The 26480-nt window shown below is 55.1% G+C and overlaps 7 protein-coding genes across 7 annotated transcripts; 5 read left to right on the top strand and 2 right to left on the bottom strand.

Annotated features, from left to right (window-relative positions):
- Window positions 1-283: 283 nt before the first annotated feature.
- Window positions 284-2163, bottom strand: MAM_07894 (Methyltransferase type 11; the record flags this gene model as incomplete). The annotated part of the gene is made up of 3 exons (XM_040826692.1): window positions 284-755; window positions 811-1015; window positions 1098-2163. The coding sequence occupies 3 exons, from the start codon at window positions 2161-2163 to the stop codon at window positions 284-286; spliced, it is 1743 nt and encodes a 580-aa protein (XP_040675324.1).
- A 650-nt stretch (window positions 2164-2813) lies between these two features.
- On the top strand, window positions 2814-3969 carry MAM_07893 (uncharacterized protein; the record flags this gene model as incomplete). Its single annotated transcript, XM_040826691.1, has 3 exons — window positions 2814-3106; window positions 3187-3553; window positions 3610-3969. The coding sequence occupies 3 exons, from the start codon at window positions 2814-2816 to the stop codon at window positions 3967-3969; spliced, it is 1020 nt and encodes a 339-aa protein (XP_040675323.1).
- Window positions 3970-7870: 3901 nt separating this feature from the next.
- Window positions 7871-9168, top strand: MAM_07892 (uncharacterized protein; the record flags this gene model as incomplete). Its single annotated transcript, XM_040826690.1, has 2 exons — window positions 7871-8152; window positions 8305-9168. 2 exons carry the CDS (start codon window positions 7871-7873, stop codon window positions 9166-9168), a joined length of 1146 nt encoding a protein of 381 aa, XP_040675322.1.
- A 1069-nt stretch (window positions 9169-10237) lies between these two features.
- Window positions 10238-12735, top strand: MAM_07891 (annexin ANXC4; the record flags this gene model as incomplete). The annotated part of the gene is made up of 2 exons (XM_040826689.1): window positions 10238-12361; window positions 12415-12735. The coding sequence occupies 2 exons, from the start codon at window positions 10238-10240 to the stop codon at window positions 12733-12735; spliced, it is 2445 nt and encodes an 814-aa protein (XP_040675321.1).
- A 181-nt stretch (window positions 12736-12916) lies between these two features.
- On the bottom strand, window positions 12917-16243 carry MAM_07890 (serologically defined colon cancer antigen 1; the record flags this gene model as incomplete). Its single annotated transcript, XM_040826688.1, has 3 exons — window positions 12917-15766; window positions 15832-16146; window positions 16211-16243. 3 exons carry the CDS (start codon window positions 16241-16243, stop codon window positions 12917-12919), a joined length of 3198 nt encoding a protein of 1065 aa, XP_040675320.1.
- A 1526-nt stretch (window positions 16244-17769) lies between these two features.
- On the top strand, window positions 17770-20156 carry MAM_07889 (woronin body major protein; the record flags this gene model as incomplete). Its single annotated transcript, XM_040826687.1, has 5 exons — window positions 17770-17818; window positions 18173-18250; window positions 18492-18798; window positions 19185-19495; window positions 19564-20156. 5 exons carry the CDS (start codon window positions 17770-17772, stop codon window positions 20154-20156), a joined length of 1338 nt encoding a protein of 445 aa, XP_040675319.1.
- Window positions 20157-21245: 1089 nt separating this feature from the next.
- MAM_07888 (Peptidase C1B, bleomycin hydrolase) lies at window positions 21246-22838 on the top strand (the record flags this gene model as incomplete). Its single annotated transcript, XM_040826686.1, has 2 exons — window positions 21246-21451; window positions 21539-22838. The coding sequence occupies 2 exons, from the start codon at window positions 21246-21248 to the stop codon at window positions 22836-22838; spliced, it is 1506 nt and encodes a 501-aa protein (XP_040675318.1).
- Between the last annotated feature and the right edge of the window lie 3642 nt (window positions 22839-26480).

Below are 26480 nucleotides of genomic sequence, written 5' to 3'. Positions count from 1 at the left end.
AACACAGCATGGCCGCCAAACATGGTATCAACCCAATTTCTTTGTGGTTCCCCGCTCCCGGGGCAGACTCCTGACCACCGTGGACCTAAACGCCAAAAGAAGATTAAAGAATGCCGCTGTTTAGTGGGTGAGGTGACGGTAGTGATAAATACGAATTAGCGGCGACCCATAGACTCACGGATTGTTCTGTTCAGCGGGGCTTCGAGGGGGAAATGTGAGAGACGGCGGAGGAAAAGGAAAGGAAATAAAATGAAATGAAAAATCGAGCCGATTGTGAGAGGCATTAATAGGCCGTCATCGGCTTTTGTGCGTAAATGATATGTAGAGGCATGTACATGAGAGCAGAGTTGTCATGATATGCTCGTCTTACATCCATTAGGAATAGTTCCACCTCATCCCGGGTCCAGTGCAGACCACGAGTAAGGGGCCCCAAAGCAATGGCCTGTAAACCGTCCAGTAAGATCGTACGCCAATACAATCCCACCGTCTTGAGAACTTTGTTCTTCGGCCAGGTGCCAATGGGGACGTGGAAAACTCGCTCAGTAACATTCGTGAAGCCGGCCTCTTGCATCTTCCCCGCAAGGACTCCACCAGAAGATATATCCAGATTTACACCCAAAGCGGCTAAGCCCTCCGTGACCAATGTCCAGAACCTGGCAACCGGGTGGTCGGCTGGTACAGTTCCGTCCGGACCGGCGCTACGAGGTCGGTGGTGAATCTCTTGCATTTCCATCCATCCGCCTGGTTTCACATGCCTGGAAACTTTGTTAATACATTTGGCGCATCAGTTCGGGGGCAAACGCTACCAACTCAAAGGCTCTTCTGTATAAACGGTCCCACTGCTTTATTGCCATGACCGTGTGACGGGAGTGGATGTAGTCGAAATGGTTCCTCGGATGCAGCCAAGGCGACTCCATATCGTCGACCATGAAGCGGACGTTGGGTGGCAGCCAATCTGGTTGAATCGGTGACAAGTCGATGCCAAGGATGTGCGCACTTGGAAATTGATCACCCACTGCAGTTGACCCCAGAGGCGGCTTGGATTAGCGGGCTGCTCCTCTTCAATCTATGGGCAATGATTCAACACGGCAACTTACTCTCTATAGCCCAGATCCCTGTGCCAGTTCCCAGATCCAATACCTCTTGCGGATTGTTGCCGATGGGGGCGAAATGTAGCTTCTGGCTGCATAGCAACTTGACCATTGCGTGTTTCATATCTTCCCGCTCCTGCTCAACGTCATCGTTTGGGAAGTTATAGGTGCCCTCTCTGAATCGGTGATACCGTCGCCCATTCTCGAACATGTAGTCTCGTACCGAAGACTCTGCCGATGTACTGCCCGAGCTGAATCCTTCGCTATCATAGCCTCCGTCTGACTCGCCATCTGCGACGTCGCTACCGGTTAAATTTTCTGCAATGATCGATTCTTCGGCCTGTGTCAGAGCCTCCTGAGACAGAAGTTCCTGCTCTGGTGTCGACAGATGAGGGAACATTGATACTCCGTTTGGGTGCGTCAGTGGTGACGAAAGTATTGAGTGCAACCTGCCATGGTCTTGTGATGGGGACACGCCGTGCTCAACTTCCTCTCGGTGGGCGTGAGATAATCTTGGCTTTTCTTCTTGGTCTACAGAATGCGCACCGTCAGGCTGCTGGGTCGGTGGCACGACCGTGGTCAAGTCCTGCGAAGTCGGTCTCCGAACGCAGTTTTCTTTGGGCGAGCCGGCCTCTGGTTGAGAATCTGGTGAGAGATGGGGTGCAGCGTTGGCCATTTGCACTTGGGAAATGCCGTTCAAGGGATGTGTTGGGATTGTCTGGGACTCTGTTGTAGATGTCGCATACTGCGTATCCTGTCTACGCGGGGTGCCATCGATGGGGATCATCACTGTATTGACTCGTACATCGAAGGGGCTCGAAATGTCGCGCTTTTCGTCAAGGTCCAACTCATTTGCTGTCGTAGTCCCAGTGTTGTTGGAGACGCTCGCTGTCAGTAGTTGTTGGAGCTGAGCCTTGAGGCATGAAGTTTGATGATCAGTATCTTCTCGCTCCAGAATTGAAGGGAGGCCGAGGAAAGAACGTGTGTATTCAGGGTTGCGGCGGCGCCCCTTCACCTGCTCTTCTGGAAGAGAGGTGTCGCGTCCATGCTGGTAAGGCTGTCGTTGGTCCATGATCGGGCATTAATACAAAGCTGAATGCGATGCAGCGCCACTATGGCCCGTACCGTCACAGAATACGCGTGTGAGATGGTCGCGCCCGTCGACGGAGAATGCCAGCAGGGCCGCGACCCCTCTCCATATACAATGCGATCTCAAGGTGCAGAAGTCGCGCTGTGGCCCGAGTGGATTGGCAAGAGCGCAGTCACTCTCAATCTTATGGTCGACTTGTCGATGTGGGCGTCAACTGGTCGATATATGTTACAAATGCGCGTGCAAAGACGGGGATGATGGAGTAATAGTGCGCCAGTAGAAGGGTATATATGTATACTCCATACACCAATGCGTAATGAGAGTAAAAGTTTCGACACGGCACTGAAATTGTGGACATCGATGTTCTCCCTTCCCGACAATGACCGGCAAGCGAAGAAATTGGGCAAGCCGAAAAAAAAAAGAACGGGAGCAATGAGGCCGATAGTGTGGCCGCACAAATCAGTCTTGCTCGCCCGAGGAGCCGGCTTCCAGGTCCACAACAGCCAGGTTTTGTTTTTGTGTGACGAACAGGGAGATTCAAAAAGAAGTCGACGTGGACGTGTACTTGGTAATGCAATGCAGGAGGAGCACTGGATCGGGGTGGTGTGAAGAAGGGCTCAACAGACAGACTGATGATGCAATTGGAGTCTCCGAGTCTTGGGGCAGCCGCCAGACGCGTTTGGAAGGTTGTTTGGTTCTTGGTCAGGCAGTCCGTGGTCCAATCAACCCGGTCGGTGGTGGTCAACTGCTGGGTGGTCTCGGCAGCGCCCCCAAATCAGGAGGGTATATGTGGCGATCCGGCAGTAGAGGCCTGGAGGGCAGGCCAGCATCGGAAGCTCCATTACCCCAGCAACTCGGTGGCCGTCCACATGACGCTCGGCTTCGGCGAGACGTTCGTCTACCTCAATCTCCTGTACTACGTGAGGTAAGAATCCCCTTCCCACAGCGGTAGCGGTCGACGGGGCTCCCAACTTGCCGCCGCCGCCCCTGCTTACGCCTTGTCAGCACCCTCATGCTTCACCGCGAGTACTTCCCCTTCCTGCCGACCCCGGAGTCGGAGCCACGGGGTCCAGTCGACCAGCCCATGCTGGGGGCGCCCGCCCCCGAGGGCTGGTGGGACGACAGCTCCCGACTCCTCTTCGGCGCGGCAGAGCACATCGCCGCCATTCTACACGAGGCCTCCGAGTGTGGCGTGCATCTCATGACGCCCTTTGCCGGGTTCTGCGCATTCTCAGCCGGCTACCTCAACCTCTACGTGGCGAAATACCCCCGAATGAACCTGGGCCGCAGCCCGCGAGCAAGCGACTGTCTCAAAATGTGTCTCGACTACCTGGAAAAGTTTCGACTTGTCTGGAAAATCGCCGACGGATGGGTAAGCCGCCCGCAAGCATGACACGACCGTGGCCACCGTTGCGCTAACATTGAGAGGGCGGCACGCGCAAGATCAAAACGATACACCATGCATCCGTGCTCTACGAGCGAGCAACCGAGGACCGGACACGATACCAGGGGCGCACACGAGCAGACTTTGATACTCTACACCAGTCTGTCCACGAGTTCCGTGTCGTGGATAGATCCGACGCGCATACTCGGGAGATTCGGGGCGCGGAGCGGCCCTCGGCGCAGGCGACTTGGCCGGTTCAAGGGCACGAGCACGAGCACGAGCACGAGCACGAGCTCGACACTAATACCTTGTTGAACCAGCTTTTCGCGGAAGTCAGCAATAACCTCGACGAGCAGGGGGCCTGGTCTCAATGGTGGCCGGCGATTGATCAGGTGGATCTTTAATGAGCTGCGTAATTACATCCGGGGTTTTTTTTTTCGTTGAAGCTTCCAATGAATGAGTGACGACCTTTGATTTTTTTGATTTTTTTTTTAAAAAGGGCTGTAATATCTGGTTTTCTATACATGTCCTATTTTTATTTCCCGGTCTAGAAAAACAGTCAACAGATAATGCACCTCTTCATATGGCTCCCCTCCCGTCACCGCCAACAAATGCATACCTGTCGCGTCAACCATTCGCCGTTTCTCCTTCCAATCACGCCTTTGCAAAGACCTTTCTCGAGTTCATCAGGCGAACAGCAAGCATAAAGAGCATGCCGACAAAAGGCGCCACAACCACGCCAAGAGGACGTTTTTTGAAGCAGCTAAAAAGGCACGTAAATGGCGTCTGGATTCTGTACTAGATCTACTAGAAATTTGGGACGAGAAGGGTGTACATTATAGGCGAAGAGGTTAATAGCGTTATTAGGTTGAAAATTGGCCCGCCTTGGTGTCCGGCCCGCCTTGCTGTCGAGCACCACCTTTGGTGGTGAGGGCTTTTGCTAGCCGAACCACATAAAGTGGGGCGGGCACGATTAGGTACTCCGTATACCATCGCCAAGGGGAAGGTGCGATGGGCCACAAGGCCGTGCAGGGGCGAAAAGCTCTAAACACGAGGGAAGGACGTTGGCGTGGGATTAGGAAACAAGAAAGTAAAGTACAACGTACTGTGCTGCGTGCACACGTACAAATGAACACGGAGGGATTGCGGCTGAAACAACATGTAGGTTAATTCCCAGGGCTCCTACAGCCTACAGGAGGAGTACGGGGGTGAGGCGGGAAAGGAGCGACACGGACCACCTCAACTGCCATAGTAACGGAGTCGACGTGCTGCTCTGGCATGTGGACTGACGACGGGATCAGCAACTCGGGTCGGGATGGGATGGATCGAATCCTAGCACCACCGAGTACGTAGCAACTCCTCCCTCCTCCATAATGGATGGGGGCCATCCAGATTGGGATAAAGGTCATCGAGCTAACGGTCCAAGTGCATCGGCCGGTGCTACCAGACAAAAGGTTGTCGCAAGCCGCCAGCCGACAAAGCAAGCATCTATCTGTGAGCACAGCCGTGCTCCGTCCACAGACGACGGAATAGTAATCTTTTAATGTGGCCCCTGGCCCTACTGCTGTTACAACGGCCCGTATATCAGCTATTTCTGTGTTATATTTGCTTGCCGCACATGATGTAATTTCTTTTGTCCAGGACGACGTCAGTCGACTGTTGAAGGGCGCCACCGTGCGCCGTGCGGCCCGCGTTGGCCGTTGGGTTGTTCTTCTTGATGTCGTGATTGTTGTACTCCGTAGTTGTCAAGTCGTTTGTGTAGGTCGCGCCTGCCTCGACGGTACGGAGTACTCCGTACTTCAGGCATCATATTGATTGATCTAACAGCTCAAGCGCTTCCTCCGCACCTTCCCAAGACTTGGTCTTGTATGGCCCTCCCTCAAACCAGACAATGGTTGACTTTTCTGACCATGGAGCTTGGAGACAAGTTCCAGCAACAGGTGAAGGTGAACCTGGCATCTCTCAACGATTCGTCTTCACATCTTCACATTACGGGATGCCTGGTTCCCTTCTGGCCCAGCACGACTTGCAATTGCCCACTTCAACAAATGTCGCACGCCCGACGTTGCGCCCGGCTCCTCGACATAAATCCATCCGGCCGGCTACGGAGCCGCTTTCCTCCACGTCAACGCTCTGAGTGCGATTCGGAGCTTGCATATGCTTTTATCCCTGTCTCTGGTCAGTTTGTTCGCCGATCTATTATTTGTTATCTTGATCCACCGGTCGGTAATGGTTTGACAATTTGACACCCGTTGACCGCTACAGTATACTGAAAGGCTTGTGGAACCGCTGCTCACACCGTCATTCAACTCTGGTCTCGTCTCTAGGCGCATCCGAAGGCAATAGCAGAACCGCGTTGTCTCTTTCTCTTTGATACTGCAATTTTGTTGTATTTTATTGAATTTGATTTCTATTTTATTTTATCCTGACTTCAATAACCCAACGTTGAATTCGCCGCTTTTGTTGATACAGCGCAGCAGCAGAAATTTCAAGCGCGCTTTTTGTCATTATGATACTCTCCTACTCCGTGCCAGCAACCCACATGATCCTTGCCTAGGCCGTTGGTTTGAACTTTGAACGGCCAGCCTGTCGCATCCGGGGCCCGAACATGAGGCACGGCCGTGGCGGTGACAGCGGCCAGCAGCCAGCAGCCAAAAAGGAACTCGATATAGTTGATGCTGGGAACAAGCTGAGGAATCAAGAAGCGCTAGTTGACATGTGTCTCCTGTGTTGTCGCATGTCGCGGGTACTGTTGGCTCCAGGCGTATGCGCATTTCCAATTGAGCGGTATGCCTTTGCCCGTGAGACAATGCCCTCAGGCGCACGTCAAGCATCCAAAAGTTGAAAACTTGCAGGCAGGGGCATCTCTCTTGGGTGGCTTCAAGCAGCCCGGTGTATCAATGATAACACAACCGCAGTAACAACCCGCAGTGCACGTACCGGCGGTTGCGGTGTCATCTTTGCTGTTAGCTGCAATCCATGCGAAAGGGGGGAGTTTTTGGGCGGTCTTTGCTTAGGCTTGAGGCGTGTTTTTGAGCCGCCTACGGGTCAGGGCGTGTCGCTGCATTCGATGTAGCCATCGAGATTGACAAATTTTAGGATATCACGTCAATTGCGAGCAGTCAGACCGTTACACGAGACTGCTTCTGCTCTGAATCTCGGCCGATACCTCCAGCGATATCGTTCTCGAAACATCCATTTACGGCCCAGAAAGTCCGCGATTGCCATCGTCACCATCAGGAATCTGAATTTGACATGGACAATAACACTGATGGTAGTACCTTGTGACGCGTACTCCGTAATATATGGACGGACAAGCAGCACTTCTGCAGGGCTTTCGTGCCTTGTTTGCTTGCCACTCTCCTCAGCAACTTGGGAGAAATGACGAGTCAACCCATACAGGTGAAGAATAGAGTTGGCTAGGGTCCAACAAGCATCCCGACGGAATTCGGAGAGAGCGCTGCTTGTTGTAACAAAGATGGAATAGCAGACACAGCATCGCAACATGCGCATCAGCGGAAAAAAACTTTACCGCCCTATTTGGGTCTCTGCGTGTGGGAGAGAGGAGCCTGTTCATTTCGCTCACCGTTCTAGTAGATTCGTCGATGAGACCTTGCACGAATCAAATCATGAAGATGACCTTGCACGAATCAAATCATGAAGATGAAGGGCTGGACTCTGGAGCTACTCTGTTCATCTGACAATACAGCCCCCCCAATCAACCAAAGGCCTTTGCTACGAGTTCGTCGTTTCTACCGAGCATCGTCGGGGGACAAGGCTCAAATCTGTTTCGAGCTGCAGAATGCAACACCGGGTCGAGCTCTGGCATCAATCAAGAAACTGATGAGGCTCAGGAAACACGTCAAGTAACCTGCAGGTATTTTGGTTTTGCATTCCGGGCCACGGACTTGCTACTCCGTACCCTAAAATGCCTGATTGCATCCATGGGCGGGTTTGATGTGCTGTGCAGGCCCATTGCTCGCAAATACGACGCTGAGGTAGGACTGCTCACGTCAGTTACAAGGAATTTAGACACTAACTGACGACTCTGGTTCAGAGAGAACAAAACCCATCGTGGCTTCCATACGGACGAACTTGTACTCTAGATGGTGAGCCCTAGCGAGCCTCTCAATAGTGGAGCGTTGCACGAGCACCGAGTCCACTGGGAGCAGAACCATTTTCGCCCCATCATTTCATGTAGGATAACACGAGCAACCGCGGCTCGTGGACGTTATCCAAGCCAGCAGCGAGTGACAAACTTGTCGGCAGAAGCCACATACAAAGCCGTGCCAGAGCAATCTCGAGATGATGCTGCGTCCGTCCAAAGCCAGAGCGCGATGCGTGGGAAACCCGTCTTTTCGACCAGACGACATAGCCAGGAACCAGGACAAGCTGAACCGAGCACGAGACTTGCTCTCCAAGAATGACCTGTATGAAGCAAGCCGCGTGCTTCTCGGGCTGCCTGAAGCCGACGTCTATATCTACCATGCAATTGCGTCTGTGAAGCTCGCACAAGCCCAGCATGTGGTCGATCGGGGCGGTGACAATGGTTTACATGCATGGTACAAGGCAGAGGACGGTTCAACTGTGAGATTACATATCGACCCGACCCAACCCCAATTTCTTTGCCCTCCCTTGTCGAGTGCCACTATCCTGAAGACATGTCACGATCAAGACCAAAAAAATCAAAAAGCGGGGGGCTGTCATGGACTGACTGTGCAATAAAAACCTGTACCCAGAGACCTCCCCCGCCCCAAGGCGACATAGAAGCATACATTTCAATATTCAAGCCAAGCACAGCTACAGCAGCGGCGCTCAAAAACTTGGCCACAAATGCCAAAAAGGGCTCGCTGCGATGCGAAACCGCGGCACACCTGTCGGCAAAGAGGTTCATTCACCCAGGCCTGCTCGCCAAGTTGACCATTCCAAAATGCAAATCGCCGCCGCCCATACAAAACCCCTACCTTGACTTTTGGGCGTGGTCGTGCCGAAACCTCGAGTGGTGCGGCCCCAACGCCAGCTCGGAGCGAACGGCCATGGGCCACCACGTCCTGCCAATCTTGATGCACCACTTCGGCTGCGTGACGCCGTCCCACGAGGGCCTGGAATCGCTGCGGATCCTCGCAGACGGCCGGCCCATTGCAGACGTCGGCTCGGGCAACGGCTACTGGAGCTTCATGCTCCGGGGGTACGGGCTCACCGTGCACGCCGTGGACAACATGCAGAGCGAGTGGCGGGTGAACTGGATAGACGACACGGACATGATGGACGGGGTCAAGTGGTTGCAGAGGAACAATCGGGGCAGGGACATGGCGCTGCTGCTGGTGTATCCCGTCGTAGGGGGCGGCATAGGGGGCGGGACCGAGGGCGGCTTCACGCGCGATCTGGTCGACGCCTACGACGGCGATACTCTCGCCGTCGTGGGAACACAGAACCGCAATGGGTATACGGGATTCAAGAGCATGACCATGGACGAGTACATGGCGAGGGAGAGGAAGGACTGGGTCAAGGTTGTGCAGATAGCGCTGCCGAGTTTTGCGGGCAAGGATGAAGCTCTGTTTGTGTTTCAACGCGGCGGACGGGCTCCCAAGGCTGTCGAATAAAGCCTCTATTTTTTTTTCTTTTTGCAAAGGAAGAAACTGTCGCTTGGGTAGCAACCATGTGTTGTAGGTGGTGGGAGGTCATCTTTGGTGGTTACACGTATAGCCGCAATGGCAACACGAGGTCACGCGAGTCGATTCCATGTTTCCGCCCAGCCGGGCTGCCCGTATGACGCAGCGAAGTACGTAGTCCGTACGGAGTAGCAGTAGTGCTCAGCCAGCGTGGTACTGGTGGTATTACGTACTACTAGTACTTCATTGCATTGCATGTCTTGGCGAGGCGTGGAAGACAGGACGTGACGAAGCACCGGGTGGTGAGCTGGGGCAGCGGCAATGTCCACGGGAGTCCAGTCAAGAGTCAAGACGACAGACATCCGGCGAGGGTCTGGAGGTCTGGAGCATTGAATTTGCGTGCTAGCTAACAAGAAGAAGGGGAGAGGACTCGCACCAGTAGTAACTACCTGCGGGCCTTCCCGCGTCGGGGCCGTGATTGATCTGGATTCTAGATTCTGCAATGTGGCGGCTTCCACCCAAGCTTCACGTCGGTCGGGACGTCAGCCACCAACCGGTGCGGGTTCTGGTGGCGATTGATTGACGGGCGGGTGGAGCCATGACCCGCCGGCAGCGCACTCTGTCAGCAACTTGCAGAAAGCTCCTTGCAGTTCCTGTCAACCGGGGCAGGTGTCAGGCGTGGAGCACCAGACAGCCAATGGTTTTGCGGACTCGACGACCGGCCCGCCGTCAGAGCTCCCCATTGGCTTGAGGCCGACACTACAAGCGGCAGCCGGCTGGGGCTCAGCCATCAGCCATCCGCCGTCAGCCATCAGCCGTCAGCCGGCCGATGGCACCTGGGACGTCACGGCCAAGACGCTGCGGGTGTCGTCTCTGTCGGCCGCGCCCTGCACTAGCCTGGTCGTTCGTCTGCCTCCCTTTTCTCTGATATAGATGGCCCCGGGACTGTTGACTGTCTTGACGCTTCTGCGCGGTGGTGTACAGCCGGTCGCTGGCGGCCAACTCATCAACCATCATCTTCAACCTCCAACCCTCGCCTGCTCATTCAGAACGCCCCGTCATGTCTCTCGCCGTGGAGGACGACCGTCGGAGAGACCGCTCGAGATCGAGGTCCACGTCTCGTGACCGGCGTCCCAGAGGTGAACCCGGGCGCCCAGGCCTGACCAGGTTTGCCGACGTGCGAGAACCCAGCCATGTCCATCCCGAGGACGACCTGGCCGATGGGTACACGTCTCGAGGCTACCGCGACTCGGCCCATGGCGGGGGATTGCCCTACCCTTCCGAGGGCGGCATGGATACTATGCTCCCCGGAAGCCAATCGCTCTACAGCTACGATGATACGCGACCTGTTTACAAGACGGCCTCCCCGCCGAGGGAATCGTCTCATCGTGGCTCGCGCGAAAACCCCAGCCTGCTGCCCGGGTCGTTCCCAGACGCCGAGCGCTTGGCGAGGGACGACGACAAGGAGCGCCGTGTGCGCTATACGGACCCCAGGGATTCCAAGCATGAGAGGCGGAACAGGTCAGACGACGGCCACCATGACCTGCGCGCTCGGCGGTCTCACAAGTATGCGCGGCAAGATGAGGGCCCTGGTATCCGCAACCCCTCTCCTGCCAGAGAAAAGTCGCGAGACTCGCGAGATGACACTGCAGACGACAAGCTCAAGTTTCTCCCGCAAAAGTACGGTCGTCGCTACGATGCTGACGACGCCAGTGGCAATCGCGACGACAGGTATTCCGAGCGCCACAAGGACAGGACGAGTGGCCGCGACCGAAGGTCCAACAAGGAGCGCGACCAAGACGATTTAGCCTACGGCAAACCTCCAGGGCCGTCTCGCTATCAGAGATCTGAATCGCCCCCTACATATGGCAGCTATATTTCCGGCTCTCGAGTCAGCGACAAGCGCTCCTCAAATTATGGCCGAGACGAAGACGATGGCCGCCGACCAAGACCAGCCAGCCCGCTCGAGGATGTCTACGACGCTCAAAAATCTCGCCACGCGCCTTCATACCGAGATGACTCTCGCGGTTCCGCCAACGTCTTGACCGTTGAACCTGGCAGCCGCGACGGAGACGGACCACGCGATCGCCGGAGAGATAAGTCTCCCGGCCCGTCGACCCTCGCTCCGGAGGCCAGTCGCAAAGACAGAGACCGGTCAAGGGACCGATCAAAAGACCGTCGCGGCGGCGGCGCGCGCGACAGGTCCCCCAGGCCGCCTACAAGCCTCATGTCCAGCCTTGCCGTCGACACCGGCCGCTCAAGCGGCCTGTCCCTCGCCACCGCGCCGGCCTCCCCGCTCCTCGAGTCGTACAGGGGCACGTATCAAGACTGCTCGCCCATGCCGTCCCCTCTCCTCATCGCCTCCAAAGACGCCAGCAGTGACCCCGAGGCCATCGAGGAGGCCCTCTCCCCGCTCGACTCGGACGCCGACGGTCCCGACGGCACGAGGCGCCCCCGCCGCGCGCGCTTCCACGACCCAAAAGACATCGCCGCGACGCTCGCCCAGGCCCTCAGGGGGAACGGACCCCCGGACACCCGGCCTCTCGTCGAGATCCTCCCCAGCCTCACGCACGACCAGGTCATGGAGCTGCGCAGCGAATACAAGCGCATCGTGAAGACGGGCTCCGACCGCAAGGGCGTCAACATCGCCAAGCACATCCGCGCGCGCCTCAAAGACGAGGACCCCAGCCTCATGAAGGCCTGCTACGCCGTCGCCCTGGGCAAGTGGGAGTCGGAGGCGTACTGGGCCAACTTCTGGTACCAGGGCGACAAGACGCGCCGCGAGCTGCTCGTCGAGTCCCTCATGGGCAGGACCAACGACGAAATCCGCCGCATCAAGCAGTCCTTCACCGACAAGAAGTACGACAACAGCCTCGCCCAGTGCATGAGGGTGGAGCTCAAGGAGGACAAGTTCAAGAGGGCGGTCCTCACGGTCCTCGACGAGCGCCGCATGGACGACCTCGACGCCTACGGCCGCGCGGTCCCCGTCGACTACCGCCTCGTCGACCAGGACGTGGACGACCTCCGCAGGGCGGTCAGGGCCGAAAAGGGCGGCGAGAGCGCCATGATTGCCGTCGTCGTCACCAGGAGCGACACCCACCTCCGGCTCGTGCTGCAGGAGTACGAGCGCCGCTACCGCGCCAACTTTGCGCGCGAGGCGCTCAAGAAGAGCGGCAATCTGGTCGTACGTGTGTCCCCCGCAGGGTGCAGGGTGCTTGCTGACTTGTTCTTCTCCAGGGCGAGGTGCTGGCCCACGTCCTCAACGGCGTCATCAACAGGCCCGTCCGCGACGCGCTCCTGCTCAGCCACGCGCTCACGGCGTCGCGCAGGGACCGTCTCCGCCGGGAGCTGCTCATTTCGAGACTGGTCCGCTTCCACTGGGACCCGGCGCACATGCAGGCCGTCAAGAGGTCGTACAGGGAGCGGTACGGCGTCGACTTGCAGGACGCCGTGCGGGAGGGCACCAGCGGCCAATGGGGCCGGTTCTGCAGGGAGCTGTGCATCGCGAGGATGCCAGACGACGTGAGGAGGGTCGAGAGGGTGGAAGTCATTCGATGAGCGAGGCCGGATTTGTGGTGCAGCGTGGTTTTCTTTTTTTCTTTTTTTTGTTTTTTCCCCGTCTTTTGGTGTGCGCTGGGCAATTCATGTATGCGCGGAGCGACGAAGTCTGCCCCGGCGGCTAGATGCCATCCGTTTATTGATGTTATTCTGGCTTGAACTGATGCTCCTTGCAGCGTGTCTACTTCTTTGCCTTTCCCTTGCTGCCTTTGCCTCGGCCGCCGCCGCCGCCGCCGCCACTGCCGCCAGCCATCATGACCCTCACCTTGCCTGCGGGGACGCAGTTTACAATCTCCTCCACCTTCATGCCCTTGATCAGTTCTACCTCACGGGGCCACATCTTCTCCGAATCGAGGGAGGACTCGTCCACGGCGCCCTTTTTGCCGGAATCCGCTTTCCAGCGCTCCATGATTTCCTTGGTGGCCTTGCCCTTCTTGACGGCGCCGGGCTGCATCTTGGCCTTGTACTTGAATTTTCCGAGGGCGTTCCACGGAGCACACACGGGTACGGCTTCGAGAATCTCGTCGCCCGGCAAAGGGGTGCCGACTAGAGCATCGAGGGGAGTGGCCTTCTCCGCCTCGTCCGCGTCGAGCACGTCGATGCCTTCCTCCATCATGACTCGTCTGATCTCTTCGTGGCCCGCAATCTCTTTCTGCCGTCGCTCGTGTTGGGCGCGGCGCCGTTCTCTGGCCGCTTCTAGTTCGGCTTGCCTATCCGCCTTGGCCTTGGCCTCTGCCTCTTGCCGTTTCTGACCCGCGGTTGCGCCAATCAGTGTTTCGGCGGCGGCGCGGTCCTCCTCGTCCTGGTCCTTGTACTTGAGAGCAGCTTTTTTCGCTTTGCCTTTTTGGCCGCGCTTGGGTGGCCCTTTCTTGGAGTGTGAGGACCGCGCGCCGCCGGTTTGTGTCGTGGGGTTCCATGTCCTGGTAGGTGCTTCGGACACATCTGTCCCGACTGCTAGATTCGGCTCATCGCGGCTCGTGCCAGTTTCTGCAGCCTCCTCCTGGCTACCGCCCTCATCAGCTGGCTGCTCTGTGAGATTCAAGGAGGATGCTGCGCCTGCGGTTTCTTCGACCTCGTCGTCTTCCGCACCACCAGGGGTCTGCAATGGGTTTGCGCGAGCATTCTCCTCTTCTTGGCCGTCATCACTGTCATTGTCGGACTGAGATACGTCGTCTTCTGGTTCCTTCTCCCGGAAGTCTGCCACCGACGCTATGCTTGGCTTGTCGTTGCGTTCCCTCGCCATGTCCGAGCCCAAACCTGGGTCAACATCGTGTATTCTGTGTTTGACATGTCTCGCTTTACTTTCTTCGGTAATCTTAAACATGATCCCAAGACCGAGTATAAGCTGTGCCGGAGCCAGATAGTTCTTCTGTCCTCGCACCGTGAAACTTCCGGTTGGCAAGAATTCCCCTGTGGGTGCCGACTTGGAAACTTGGTCCGCTTTAACCCACCATGCCCCCATACCTGCTTTTTGGTCCCATGCTTCAGATGCGCATACCGAAAGGTTACCTGCCTGTGCCAACGTTGCCGGAGGTATGGGTGCATCGGGGCTGCTTGGGTCATTCTTGATGATGACACTTGCTGCTCCTCTCAGGTCAGCGTGACAATATACGTCACCCTTTCGAAGATACCTCTTGTACAATATTTCATTTTGGTGGGCATCTTTGCCGCCCAGAACAAGATAACCGTCTGAGGAGATAAACCAGAGGAACTTTTCGAACCACAACAGTCTCCTGATGGGCTGTAGAAGAGCCTTTTCCTGCTTGAGGCCTTTCTTCAAATCTTGCGCAATCTTCTGCTCTGCATTTTTTAGGGCCCGGGATGCCTGCTGTTGCGTCCTCTCTTCCTTCACAACTGCTGTCCGCCGCTGTTCGTAGTACTCTCGGGCATTACTCCACGGGCTCAGCTTCAGATTGATTTCAATATTTAAGCCCTTGACCGGCTTCTCTGCCTCTTTTGAGATGGTGCTGGCATGTTTTTCCTCTTCGGAATCGCTGTCATCTGTCTCAAATGGATTCGCTTCCTCCTCACCTTCCTCCTCATCCTTCTCCTCTTCTTCTTCTTCGGCAAGGTTGAGCGTAATCGAGTTTTCGCCGAGGTTAAGCGGAAGGACAATAATGCCCGCCAAAGGGTTCTTGTGCTTCTTCTCTCGCTCAACAAGCTTTCCAATATCTATCCAGTCCATGCCCTGGGCCAGTAGGCCATTGATGGCATCCATGGCTTCTTGTACCCACTCCACATTTGCCTCGATAGCAGCCGCTTTGCGCATGTTCAATGCCTGGGCATCTTGTAGGCCCTCAATTCTCCTGGCCTGGTCTGCCCTGGCTGCGTCAAGCTTTCTCTTTGCCGCTGCTTCTCGCTCGTTGACCCTTGTCTCTAGCTTCTGCCCCTCTAGTGACGAGAAGTACTCATCCACTGTTTGATTATAGCCTTTGAACTCTAACGTTTTTATGCTTGTGTCTTTTTGAAATTTGTGAGGGATGAACGGATGGAAATCTTCATAAAGTAGTACGTCGCGATTTGTCGCTACCTCGCCGCCTTGGGCTTCCTCAACGGGGATACCACCTCGTCGTTTGGCAAAGATGAAGCCGGCGCATGTTTCAGAGCTGGTTATATTCTCAACAGAAGATTTGGCTTCTGACAAGAGCTTGACGAGCTCATCTAGCAGTACATTGTTTTCAAGTATTTCGACGGGATTCACAGTTGTATCAAAGTCGTTGGATTGTAGGACATGGTCGACGAGTACCGGAGGGAGTTCGGTGACAGATACGGCCAAACTTTTTCGCAAATCCCCTCCTGGCTTCGCTTTCAACTTTTTGGCCGCCGAAGGAGCGGCAGCTTTGTCAGCCGCCGACCTCAAGGCCGCTTGCACCCTCTCCCTAGTTAGAGGGGGGATACCGTGGAAATTTTGTCGATTCTCGAGTGAATATTGCAGGCCAACGCGTTGAGCTTCCTGACCTTCTCCTGCCGGGACATTTCGGGCGAGGCTCAAAATTTTCAAGTCGGCATCGGTCAAAATTATGTTACCGCTCTGTGCAGTGCGTTAATTTTTTTTGCCACCACTTCAATGGTTCAAGGCAGAGCGGTGGTTCGTACCGCAAAGAACTCTAGGAAAAGCCTGTACTGGCCGTCACTGAATTGAAATTCGATAATTCTGTCAGTGCCAATTTGCGAAACTGAAGTTAATCGTCTCGTTTTCAGGAGCTTCCTAAGTCGAGCGACAAACGCTGATGGAGCAGCCGCTGTGGTTCGCGCGAATTCCGTCAAGTGGCAGCGGAATCCAGCGTCAACAACCAATTGCTTCTTATTATCGGGCTTGGCGAATTTGAAAAGGAGGATTTTTGAGGAAAGGTCGTACACGTTGGCTAGACGTAGCGTCACCAAGCTCTGATTGAGCTCGTGGGCGATTACCTTGAAAAGTACAGAAGGGTGTGAGAAGTGGTCAGTCTCGAGAAGCGGGTTTGCATAAACGCACCTTGACATCCAACGATGAAAATCTTTGCTTCATCTTTGATTTTGGAGTGTACTGGCCTGGTTTGTAAAGCGCAGTCAGGGATCAAGGTGCATCGAGCCAGAAGTCTTTGGGTGCAATTCAAGTCTGATCTTCTGGAAGGAACACTTGTTTAACGTGGGGCAAAAAATGGTCGATGTCGGCCGTCATCGCGGGGCAGCTCATGCCGAGCTGAGTCAGTCCCAAAACGGGTGACGACATTGGATCACGTGTCGAGGCAGCTGACTAAGGTCGCAATCGAGACCCGGGCTCGAGTTGAAACTTGAAACCAGCGTTGCCACTCCTGGGCCGGTAGAAACAGTACCGGGTATATTGCACTGGGCGTACGGAGTACTCCGTAGGGGAAAGCTGTTATTTGATGGGCGGTGTAGTTCAACTCAATTGATAATTTGATCACCACGGATTCGTCGTGTAATCGCGCCATCGCCGACTGTCGGCTGTTCAACAGACATGACAACGGTTGGCTGGCCTCCCGCCACTCTGTAGTCTCCACAGAAACAGAAGATCACCGTCACAGGCTCAACCATAATCACGGCTAGTTTGCTATCTCGCGCTCTGGCCGAGGAAAACACCCCGTCTGCACGACCCGCACTCATCTCAACACGCAAAAGCAATTTGAAGAACGCGGAATCGTGCGTGGGTCAGTGGTGACCGGAAGCTACAGATTGCTTAGCGCCACGCACGAATAGACCAGCAGCCAAGGAGCAAGGGTCTGGGTTCTTGTTGGCACAGCAACAGGATGCCAAATCCTTGGAGAGCAGAGTTTGACCTTGAACGAGTGTGATTGATGGCTTGAGCAGACGGCGGCGTTGAGAGCATCGACGGATCTTGCAACAGATGGTCTAGCACGAGCTCGATCTAGCCAGGCAACCCTTGAATGCAATCAACCGTCTTTTGGGCAAACACGCTCACGCGTCGCTGGGTAAAAAGCTCTGCGGCTCAGTGGCCCAAGTGGATTCAGACGCCGCCGCGATGTAGAAACCTACCTAGGTACCTACTTGTGTAGGAATATACTCCGTCTCCCATACGCACGTACTCCGTTTTGCCAGCAGGGCGACGGACGAGGTGAGCCCAAGTACATCTGTCGTCCACGCAGTCAGCCTACTCCTGCCGCCTTGCCCAAGGTGCCGTACCTAACGTCTATCGTGTCCATTCGGCAATCATTCATTCGTGTTCTTGCATAAGCTGTTCTGCAGCCAGGTGATGAATCGACCCAATAGCAGATTCGCACGACCGTCTTTGCCTGTGCCAGGGGTGCCACTGCGGCAGCTGCCAGGGCTCGAGACAGGAGGAGGCTTTGCACCGCCAAGACAGAGGAAGAAACAAGAAAGCGATGGTCCCATTTTCTACTTGGATGGAGACGCACGGGTGCAATGTACATTCGGGGCCGCGTACGGAGTACACTCTGGCTTCCCAGCGTCTGATGAAACTTGTTCATGGCCCTTTCGCTCTCTCGCCCTTCTGGCGGGGGCATTGGGTTGACTCCGTTCTGCACAGCACCAGCTCTGAAGCACAGAAATAGAATGGCGAATTTGAGACCCGTGTCTGAGACGCCTCGCCGTGATGAGCGTGGTACGTAGTGCTCTATTGAAGCGCCAATTGTTAGCAATGGTCAGAACAAGGCGCCAATTCCCCTCCTCCCGCCTCCCGCATTCCATTGACACTGGTAGAACATGGTTAGAAAACCGGGCTTGACGAGAGGGCCAATTTCGCCTCCAGACGAGGTTGCAACCATCTGGTGCAATGCAGCCAACGAACAGGCCTTCTTTCCCCTGGGCTTGGGAGGACAGATGTTGGGATGCTGAGACGCACTCACGCCCTCGAGCTGGCTTTCTCCTGATGCTGAGGTGGAGATGAGATGTAAGGCTATTCCTCTTTAGGCCAGAGTAAACAAACCACGGGCGGAATAAACACCAAGATTAATAGACACACCCTGCTTGGCAACACAACGCTGCCTCGAGGCCCTACCTGATCCGATCCTGCTCTTCGCCCTCAAAAGCCCTGGTGCGTCTGCCCGCGGTTCCAAACGAATCCTTCCCCTCCAATTATCTTCAACCACATCAGTCAAGACGTCAATTCCCTCCCAAGAAAGAAGAAGACATCAAAAAGGCCCAACGCCCTTTTTTTTTTCCCTTCTCTTTCTTCGACTTTTGTTCAAGCAACAGAAGCCAGGGAATCCTTCTTGTCTTCCTTTCGTGCTGTCGGCTACGGAGGGTTGTATGAGAAGCAGATTCTCTCGCGCCAGCAAAAGTCGCCAATCTGGACTTTGAAGCCCGCGTCCCCGTCCCCTTCAGCATCTTCCCGTCGACTTATCGGGACAGCGAGTCGCAAACCGCCATCCAGACTCACGAAGAGGTTGATATCAAACTCTCTCAGAAGCAGGAGCCAGCCGGACGGCAAGATCAATACTCTTCTTACTCTGCCCACGTCGATCTTCCCCCGCGTGGAGAGCACCGCGAGCACCGCTTCAGCGAAGAAGAGGTCCGTTTCACCCAGGAGCGTCACCGCCGTCCCGGTTTCCAGCAGGAGCAATTCGTGAAGGAAGACTTTCGGTCAGTATTTTTCGATCATTGTTTAAACCCCCCCTTCTGCTCGGCATTCGGCTTCGTTTTCGACATGGTTCACATGTCCCTCTGAACCTACGGCTCGGAATAACCACGCTTTGATCCTGCATGCCGCGAGCGTAACGCTGGGGTCGCAAATTCCCACCCTTTTCTGCCTAGAGGTGACAAAATGATGCGGTGTGACGGAAGAGGCCCCGTTCTTGGCCTTGAATTGGACACGCATTGCTTTTGCAAGGGGGGTTCTTATATCATACGCCCCCATACCCCCCAAGGTCAGGGGCATTCGGTTACAACAAAAACTTTTGTTGACGTAGAAACCACTGCCAACATCATACCAAAGCATAAAGCTTCTCAGCTGACTCTGATTGCTTCAGGCCAGGACGTTCTGAGTACACCGACACTCGCATCAAGATCGACACTCACCAACGCCCCTACTCGTCCCCAATTGACATTGCTGAGCGAGAATACCGTGAACGGTTCCGTCCCGTCTATCGCACCACCGTAGACGCTCCTTCTCGTCCTCAGTACCAGGCCGAGGACGCCCGTGTCAATCAGTACACCGTTGAAGAACGACCTGTTCAGACAACGGTTCATCAGCAAGTCAAATTCTCCGACGAGACGGTTGAGCCTGCTCGCTTTAGCCAAGCCCAACAGAAGTCCAACATGGGTTACTACGACGAGGACGGTATGCTGCCATCAAAGTGTTTTGTCCACGATCCGGAATTGCCAAGTAAAGCTAACTGAAAACTCCAGGTCACTACCACTCGTTCCGCCAGGGCATCCATAAGCTTGCCGACAAGATTGTGCACCCTCACCACGACCACGTCGACGTGGATATCAAGGAGGACATTCGCGTGACTGAGACGCGCCCTCGCCCCGTCCAGTCTGGTGGCTCTTATGTGCCCAACACCGTCACCATTCCCTGCCACCACATCCGGCTGGGGGACTTCTTGATGCTCCAGGGCCGTCCTTGCCAGGTCATCCGCATTTCGACCTCGAATGCCACTGGCCAGTACCGATACCTTGGCGTTGACCTGTTCACCAAGCAGCTGCACGAGGAGTCTTCTTTCGTGTCCAACCCTGCTCCTAGCGTCATTGTTCAGACCATGCTCGGTCCCGTCTTCAAGCAGTACCGTGTCCTGGATATGCAGGGTGGCCACATTGTCGCCATGACTGAGACTGGCGACGTCAAGCAGAACCTGCCTGTCATTGACCAGTCCAACCTGTGGGCTCGCCTGTCGTCTGCCTTTGAGTCGGGTCGTGGCAGCGTCCGTGCTCTTGTCCTCAACGACGGTGGCCGTGAGCTCGCCGTCGACATGAAGGTCATTCACGGCTCTCGCCTGTAAACCAGTTTTGGATGTTGTTTTCTAAGAACCGCCCACACTTCTTTGACGAGCCACAGCAATGCATTGGCGCTTGTGAAATCTAAGCTCAATGGAGTGTAGAAATAGCAGCATACCTGATATTTTTCACATGGTTTTGGATGAATCAAATTGTCAGGAATTCGGAGACATTGAGAACCTAGGTAGATGGGGCGTTCCTGTACATGGACCAATGGAGATGAATATCTAAACCGTACGCCTAGATGTGACTGTTGATTGTGGAACGCTGATTCCGGCGTATGTCATATGCTGACGGCGGGCAAGGTCGAAATGCCCACCGTTGACGCCAAAGACCACCTTGGACGAAGCCTGAAATGGCCGATTTTCAGAGGAACAAATGTTGAGCATCCTCGCTCCGTGGTGGAGGAGCTTGAATTTCTGGTCGTTGTGGTCTCCTTGTGTGACTACGTCCCCCTCTCTCCTCCAGCCTCGTTTCCATGGTCCTTTTCGAGCGTTCTGTCAGCACACCTACATATTGTGCGGTAGGCAGCACGCTGACCCGAGTTACCAGACGAGTTCACGGCGGGACTCTTCGTGATGAAATATACTGCCAAATGTTGGCTTATTGATATGGACCATCAAGGTGCGCAAGGACCTCTGGAGCCGGCAAGTACACGGCGTTGAAGCACTCGAGCTTTGTCGGGCACGAGTTCATCCCTCACCGCTCGGTGTGGAACGGAGCCTCGCAGCTCGTGTCGCTTGTACGCTTGTACGGGTGGCATGGCATGGGTGACGGAGCCTGTCTTGTCTCGGCTTATCTTGCACACCTTCCTCGAAGAGCAGGAGGAGGGTGCGCGTGACGGGGGAAGCTTGGCTACTAAATTATAAGGGCGCACGGGGTTCGGAATGAGTCGGGTGCTTCGTCGTCCCATTTTCCGCCAAGTTCGAGTCTCGACTTTGCCCGCTGTCGTTTCGTAAATAGTCGTTGTCCCGTCCCTGTGCTGGGGATGCTTCAAGCTGATTGACTTGTCACACAGCCACAGTCGGACCGCTGTGTAGGCTCATTCATACTCCTCAGACGCAGGCTCTGGCAGAGCCAGTCGCTCGCAAATCATGGGCGCCCAACAGTCGAGACCCTCGGCATCTCGAGCGCACGACGAGGCCGTGGTTGATGGTCTGCGCAAGATGAGACTTGAACGGGCAGAGGGCTCTGGCGAGGAGAACGAGAAGAGCGGCGGGTTTGCCCGTGAGGCAGAGCCTTTGCCGCTCGACGCCGTGTCTCGGCTGCCTCGTACGATTTTGGAGGATCCCCAAAACAGGTTCGTACATGTCAGAGCTGAGGGAGCAATCCCGCACGTCACTCTTCGAGAAGGCTTCTTTTGCTGAGGCGCGGGCTGCTCTGGCAGGCTTGCTCTCTCGACTCTGAGCTCGGCGAACCCCCGGACGGCTCTGACCTCGCGGGCCTCCAAGATTGCCAACCTTCACGTTTTCAACACCAGGATCCCCTTTGAGGGCGCGCCCATTACGAACCAGCGCTCGAGTGGGCGATGCTGGCTGTTTGCCTCTACCAATGTGTTCCGCGTGGCCATGATGCAGCGGTACAGTCTCGACTCGTTTGAGCTATCCCAGGGCTACCTTTACTACTATGACAAGCTCGAGAAAACCAACTGGTTCCTCGAGCAAATCATCGACACGTGCGGCGAGGACCTGGAGGGCCGGCTCGTCCAGAGGCTCCTGGACGATCTCATCTCCGACGGTGGCCAGTGGGACATGGCGTACAACCTGGTTGACAAGTACGGTCTTGTTCCTCAGACGTTATACCCCGATAGCTGGAACGCCCAGAACTCGAGCATTCTCAACACGGTCCTCAAGACGAAGCTGCGCGAGTGCGCTCTCCGCTTGCGCAGGGCCATTGCCGCCGGCCAGGCGCCCGGTGTCATTTCCGCCATGAAAATCCTGTACATGCAGGATGTCCAGAAGATCGTGACGCTCCTCCTCGGGCCGACGCCCAACCCAACCGAGGAGTTCACGTGGACGTACGCCGACAAGGACAACAGAGTCCACTCTCTCGCCATCACCCCCAAGGACTTTGCCAAGAACATCACCAGCTCCGGCTTCCAAATCAACGCCAACACCATCTCGGACATGGTCTCTCTCGTCAACGACCCTCGTAACGACTTCATGACCCGCCTCACCGTCGACAGGCTCGGCAACGTCGTCGGCGGCCGAGACGTCACCTACATCAATGTCGACATGAGGACACTCAAGCAGGCCTGCGTGAGGATGATCAGGGCCGGGATGCCAGTCTTCTTTGGCTGCGACGTGGGCAAGTTCAGCGACAAATCTTCTGGAGTCATGGACCTCCACGTCTCTGACTACGAGGTCGGCATCGGCACCGACTTGCTCGGCATGACCAAGGAGCAGAGATTGCGCGCCGGCGAGAGTCTGATGACGCACGCCATGGTCTTGACGGCGGTCCACTTGGATGACAAGACGGGGCAGCCGGTGCGGTGGAGGGTGCAGAACAGTTGGGGCTCGGAGAATGTAGGCGACAAAGGCTGGTTTGTCATGACGGACGAGTGGATGGACGAGTTTGTTTACCAGGCCGTCGTTGATCGCCGGTTTCTGAGCAAGCAAGTCAGAGACGTGGCTGGACAGGAGCCGACGGTTTTGCCATTGTGGGATCCCATGGGCTCCTTGGCCTAGTCGGGCGCTTCGCCCTGGGCTGGGGGCATGGACGAATGGCACGGGGAAATTGTCGTTTTCTTTTTGCTGGATTTAGCAGTTTGAGTCTCCGGAAGCTCACGACAGACTCTCAAAGTTGGTTGACAGATCTTTTAACTTGGACGCACTGCAAAGGGATTGCGCAACGCGACTGCTCCGGGCCCGGCTCGGTGGCTGTGGTGTACGCGGGGGGAGGCTACGTGCATGCAGCATCTAATGCGGCCACAGTACTCCTGAGTCGTTGCAGTCGCCGTATTTGGTGTTGTTTCCTCTTTGGCTCTGTACATTTCCTGGAGGATGTAGGATCTAAGTTACATCCTCCGAGGGGAGGGGGTCATGCGAGGGCATTTCCTCACTCGTTGATCTCGTAGTGAGCATTTGTTAAGACTCTGCTGCTAGATCGTTATGGAACAGTGATATCGCAATGGACCATGGCCAACATGGCTATTTGCAAGATATACACTCCACTTAAAGACACTGGAAACACGTCTTACTTCTCTTGGCAGAATATGCTGATGCCATGTCAGGCTGGAAAATTCTGGCTTCACATTTATATATCGTAGTTGTTTGATCGAGCGGGGAGACTTTGTTGGCATGCAAGTGGTGACCCCAACTTCTCAATAAGCAGGCCCATTGTATGTACGGCTCTGCTTAATTCACCGAGATTCGAGGCGCATCGATCAACTGGGTTACGGCACTACACGCTGGTTATGAGAACGTCATAACCTGACACCATCCAGGCCGTGTTATTGGCCTCTTGTTTCGGGCCACCAAGGCGATGTTTTTCCGGATGCTGTATCTCCTTTGCCTGATGAATTTTGTTAGTTTTGGCATCTTCCCAAGGATCATGAGTTGGGGAGTGTGGGTTACAATGGATGCCCTACTGCCCAAGGCCCACCATTGTTACTCCGTAGAATACACCAATATTCCCTGGCTTAGCAGAACAAATGAGTCGCCGAGTAGTACCCTGGTTGTTGACGTTGTACACTGCATTATCCCAGGGCCACGTAGTTAATATGTGCCTGTTGCCACATCCACTCAATAACTCAAGTAGCTCGATGTAGATGTGTACCTAGGACCTCGGCAATCAAGCGGATGCAGGTACGTGTGAGCTACAGCTAGTTTCGGCCTTGTACTTATTGATGCCCGATCCAGCACAAACTCCTCTTTCGACGTGGTTTACGAGGACGACCGCTCTGCAAATGGGGCAAGATCTTCATCGCAAAACAGACCTGCGCATCGGGACAGAAATCAGCTCATGCACCCAACTTTTGATTACCAGGATTACTCACTTTGTCTCGACTCTCGAGGCAGTGGGCAGGCAGCCAGGTGCCAGGCAAAGTATGAAGCAGTTGGCGGGCAACTTAAGTTGGGTGAGGCAAAGTTGTGCCAGCCCAACCTATCGCGCACCTAACGGTTGTCGTCGACTGATTGACTTCACATCAAGTATGAGCGAAGTCCTAGTGCCTGCGGGTGATGCCATCATCGTCGACGTAAACTATAGGTTTTTTTCTTAGCAGCGTCGACTGTCCCTGCAGAATTGTGTATGTAATAATTGCCTGCGAATAGTCGCGCTAGATGACCGAGGGGCGACTTTTTTCCAGATGTCGACAGAGGGTCAAGGACCTGATTCAAGTGCCCTGGACTCTGGCAGGTTGGGCCGCAATATACCTTCTTTTTTTTTCCCTTTGGCTATGTAATGGTGTTGACCACGAGTTGGAGACAGGGACGTGGAGAATTGTGAAGGGATCAAGCTTGTTGCGTCGCTCCTGCCCATGATAAAAAGGTCGACGGGTCCACGTCGGCCGCATTGTGTAAGTCTGTTTTTTTTTTTCTTCTCTCTGGCATGAATGCGGCGAAATCTCTCGATTGCATTTCCCCTTTAGCATCCCGCCCGTTGCCTTTCCTCCCAGTCATTTCCGAATTAGCTAATAAAGCCTTCGGTTCATCACGAGCTAAAATACGGCAGTCCACTGGCTGCATTCCAATTTCCAGCGCTGCAACCGCACCCGGAGCTCCACCTTCTTGCAGTCGACACGGGGTCAACGTCACTGGATCATGCGAACCGGTGCCAATTAAAAACAAATCTCTGTTTGTCCTGATTGCACATGGCAGACAGCAGAACAGCGGTCGTTTCCTCGTCTAGTAGCCGACTGACAGATACCTGGGTGGCGGAGAACTCGGCCTAAACAGACTCCTGGATAACAAGAGCGCAGTCCTCATTTCTGGTTGTACGAGGGCAACCAACGACGTCACAGCGCAATGCCGGTGGCAATGAACTAATTTTTTGTTGCTCTAGAACCGGGCACACAAATCATCAACAGGCGAGTCGCAGAGGAAGACGCCACTCCACCCCTCCCTCGGCAGGGTTCCTGGGTCGTTGAGCCGACAGTTTGGTCAGACTGTGGACAAGGGACAAGGGCCGTTACGTTGTGTAGTTGCTTTCGCGGCTGCAGTCAAGTCGCAGCGTTAGAGGCGCATTAACTGAATCCTGGGAGCAGGTGCAGGTTTTTTGCGAGGCGCTAATAAAATAGTTCTTGCGAAACGTTTTGAAGTTGCCATCTCCAAACGGTATGCAACACCCAACCCATCAGTTCCCTCCTGGTTGCCAGAACTCTAACAAGACCTTACTACAGCCCGAGCGTCATCTCGTCACTGGCTGGCCCTTCAGTTGAATTGCGGAGCGGCCAGAGGTAAATTGGCCCTTGAACAATACAGCGCCATTGATTGAGAGCACGGCCCGACGGGATCTGAGGGGCTGCAGCCCAAGAGGCGGTCTTCATTGGCAACGCTAGTAGCGACTCGTCGCAAAGTTCCAGCTTTTAAGGAACCTCAGCCCATTCGTGTGGAGCCCAATTGGTCTAGAGGCGAGTGACGTCGGTGGACTGCCTTTGTTCAAGTTTGCTGCTTGTTCCCACCAACACCAAAAGCCCCCCTTGAGTCTGGGGCTAGAGTGGCGGTGACCCTGGCGACAAATCGTCATTCCACAGTCTTCGACATCTTTGCACTCATCTGCCCGGCCCTGGCACATCCTTAAGCACAGCCCCGCATAATTGAGCGTCTGGGAGCCGTTCTTTTATTCTTCGCTTTCGCCGCTTGTCTCCCTTTTAGGCGAAACAAGAATATACCCCTCATCCTTTCGACTATTTTTCGAGTACAAAAAGCGTATGCTAGAAAAGTTGGACTATATCCCGGAGCATTTCGTTGGCTATCGATCCGTTTAGTCCATCTCCAGCACATATTCTCTACAGTCCAGCCTTGGCGCATGCGCCAAGGCAGACTTGCGAACCCCTTCTTCTGCACAGCCGTTACTCCTGTGGGCATTTTTCAGGATTGTCCGCTGATCTGTCAGCCCTGTCTCTTTTCCCTTGGAAGTTGACCAGCGTTGTTGTGGGGCGAGCGCGGGGAAGATTGAGTTGCTCTGGACAGTTCGAACGCAACTCCTCACCGCAGCAATCATCTTAACAACAACGCCTCAAATCTTCGGGTCCAGTCCTCCTGTCTAGGGAATAATTTGGATTTGTGGACGGAGAACTAACATCGAGCGAAGCAAACTGCGTTGTCGGAAGGCACGACTACCTATTCATCCGAGATCCTCCAAGGCTTTCACGTGGCTCGTCCAAC

Source organism: Metarhizium album (genome assembly GCF_000804445.1).
Source record: "Metarhizium album ARSEF 1941 chromosome Unknown scaffold_38, whole genome shotgun sequence".
Classification (NCBI taxonomy): domain Eukaryota; kingdom Fungi; phylum Ascomycota; class Sordariomycetes; order Hypocreales; family Clavicipitaceae; genus Metarhizium; species Metarhizium album.
This window is presented reverse-complemented; position numbering and strand designations above follow the sequence as displayed.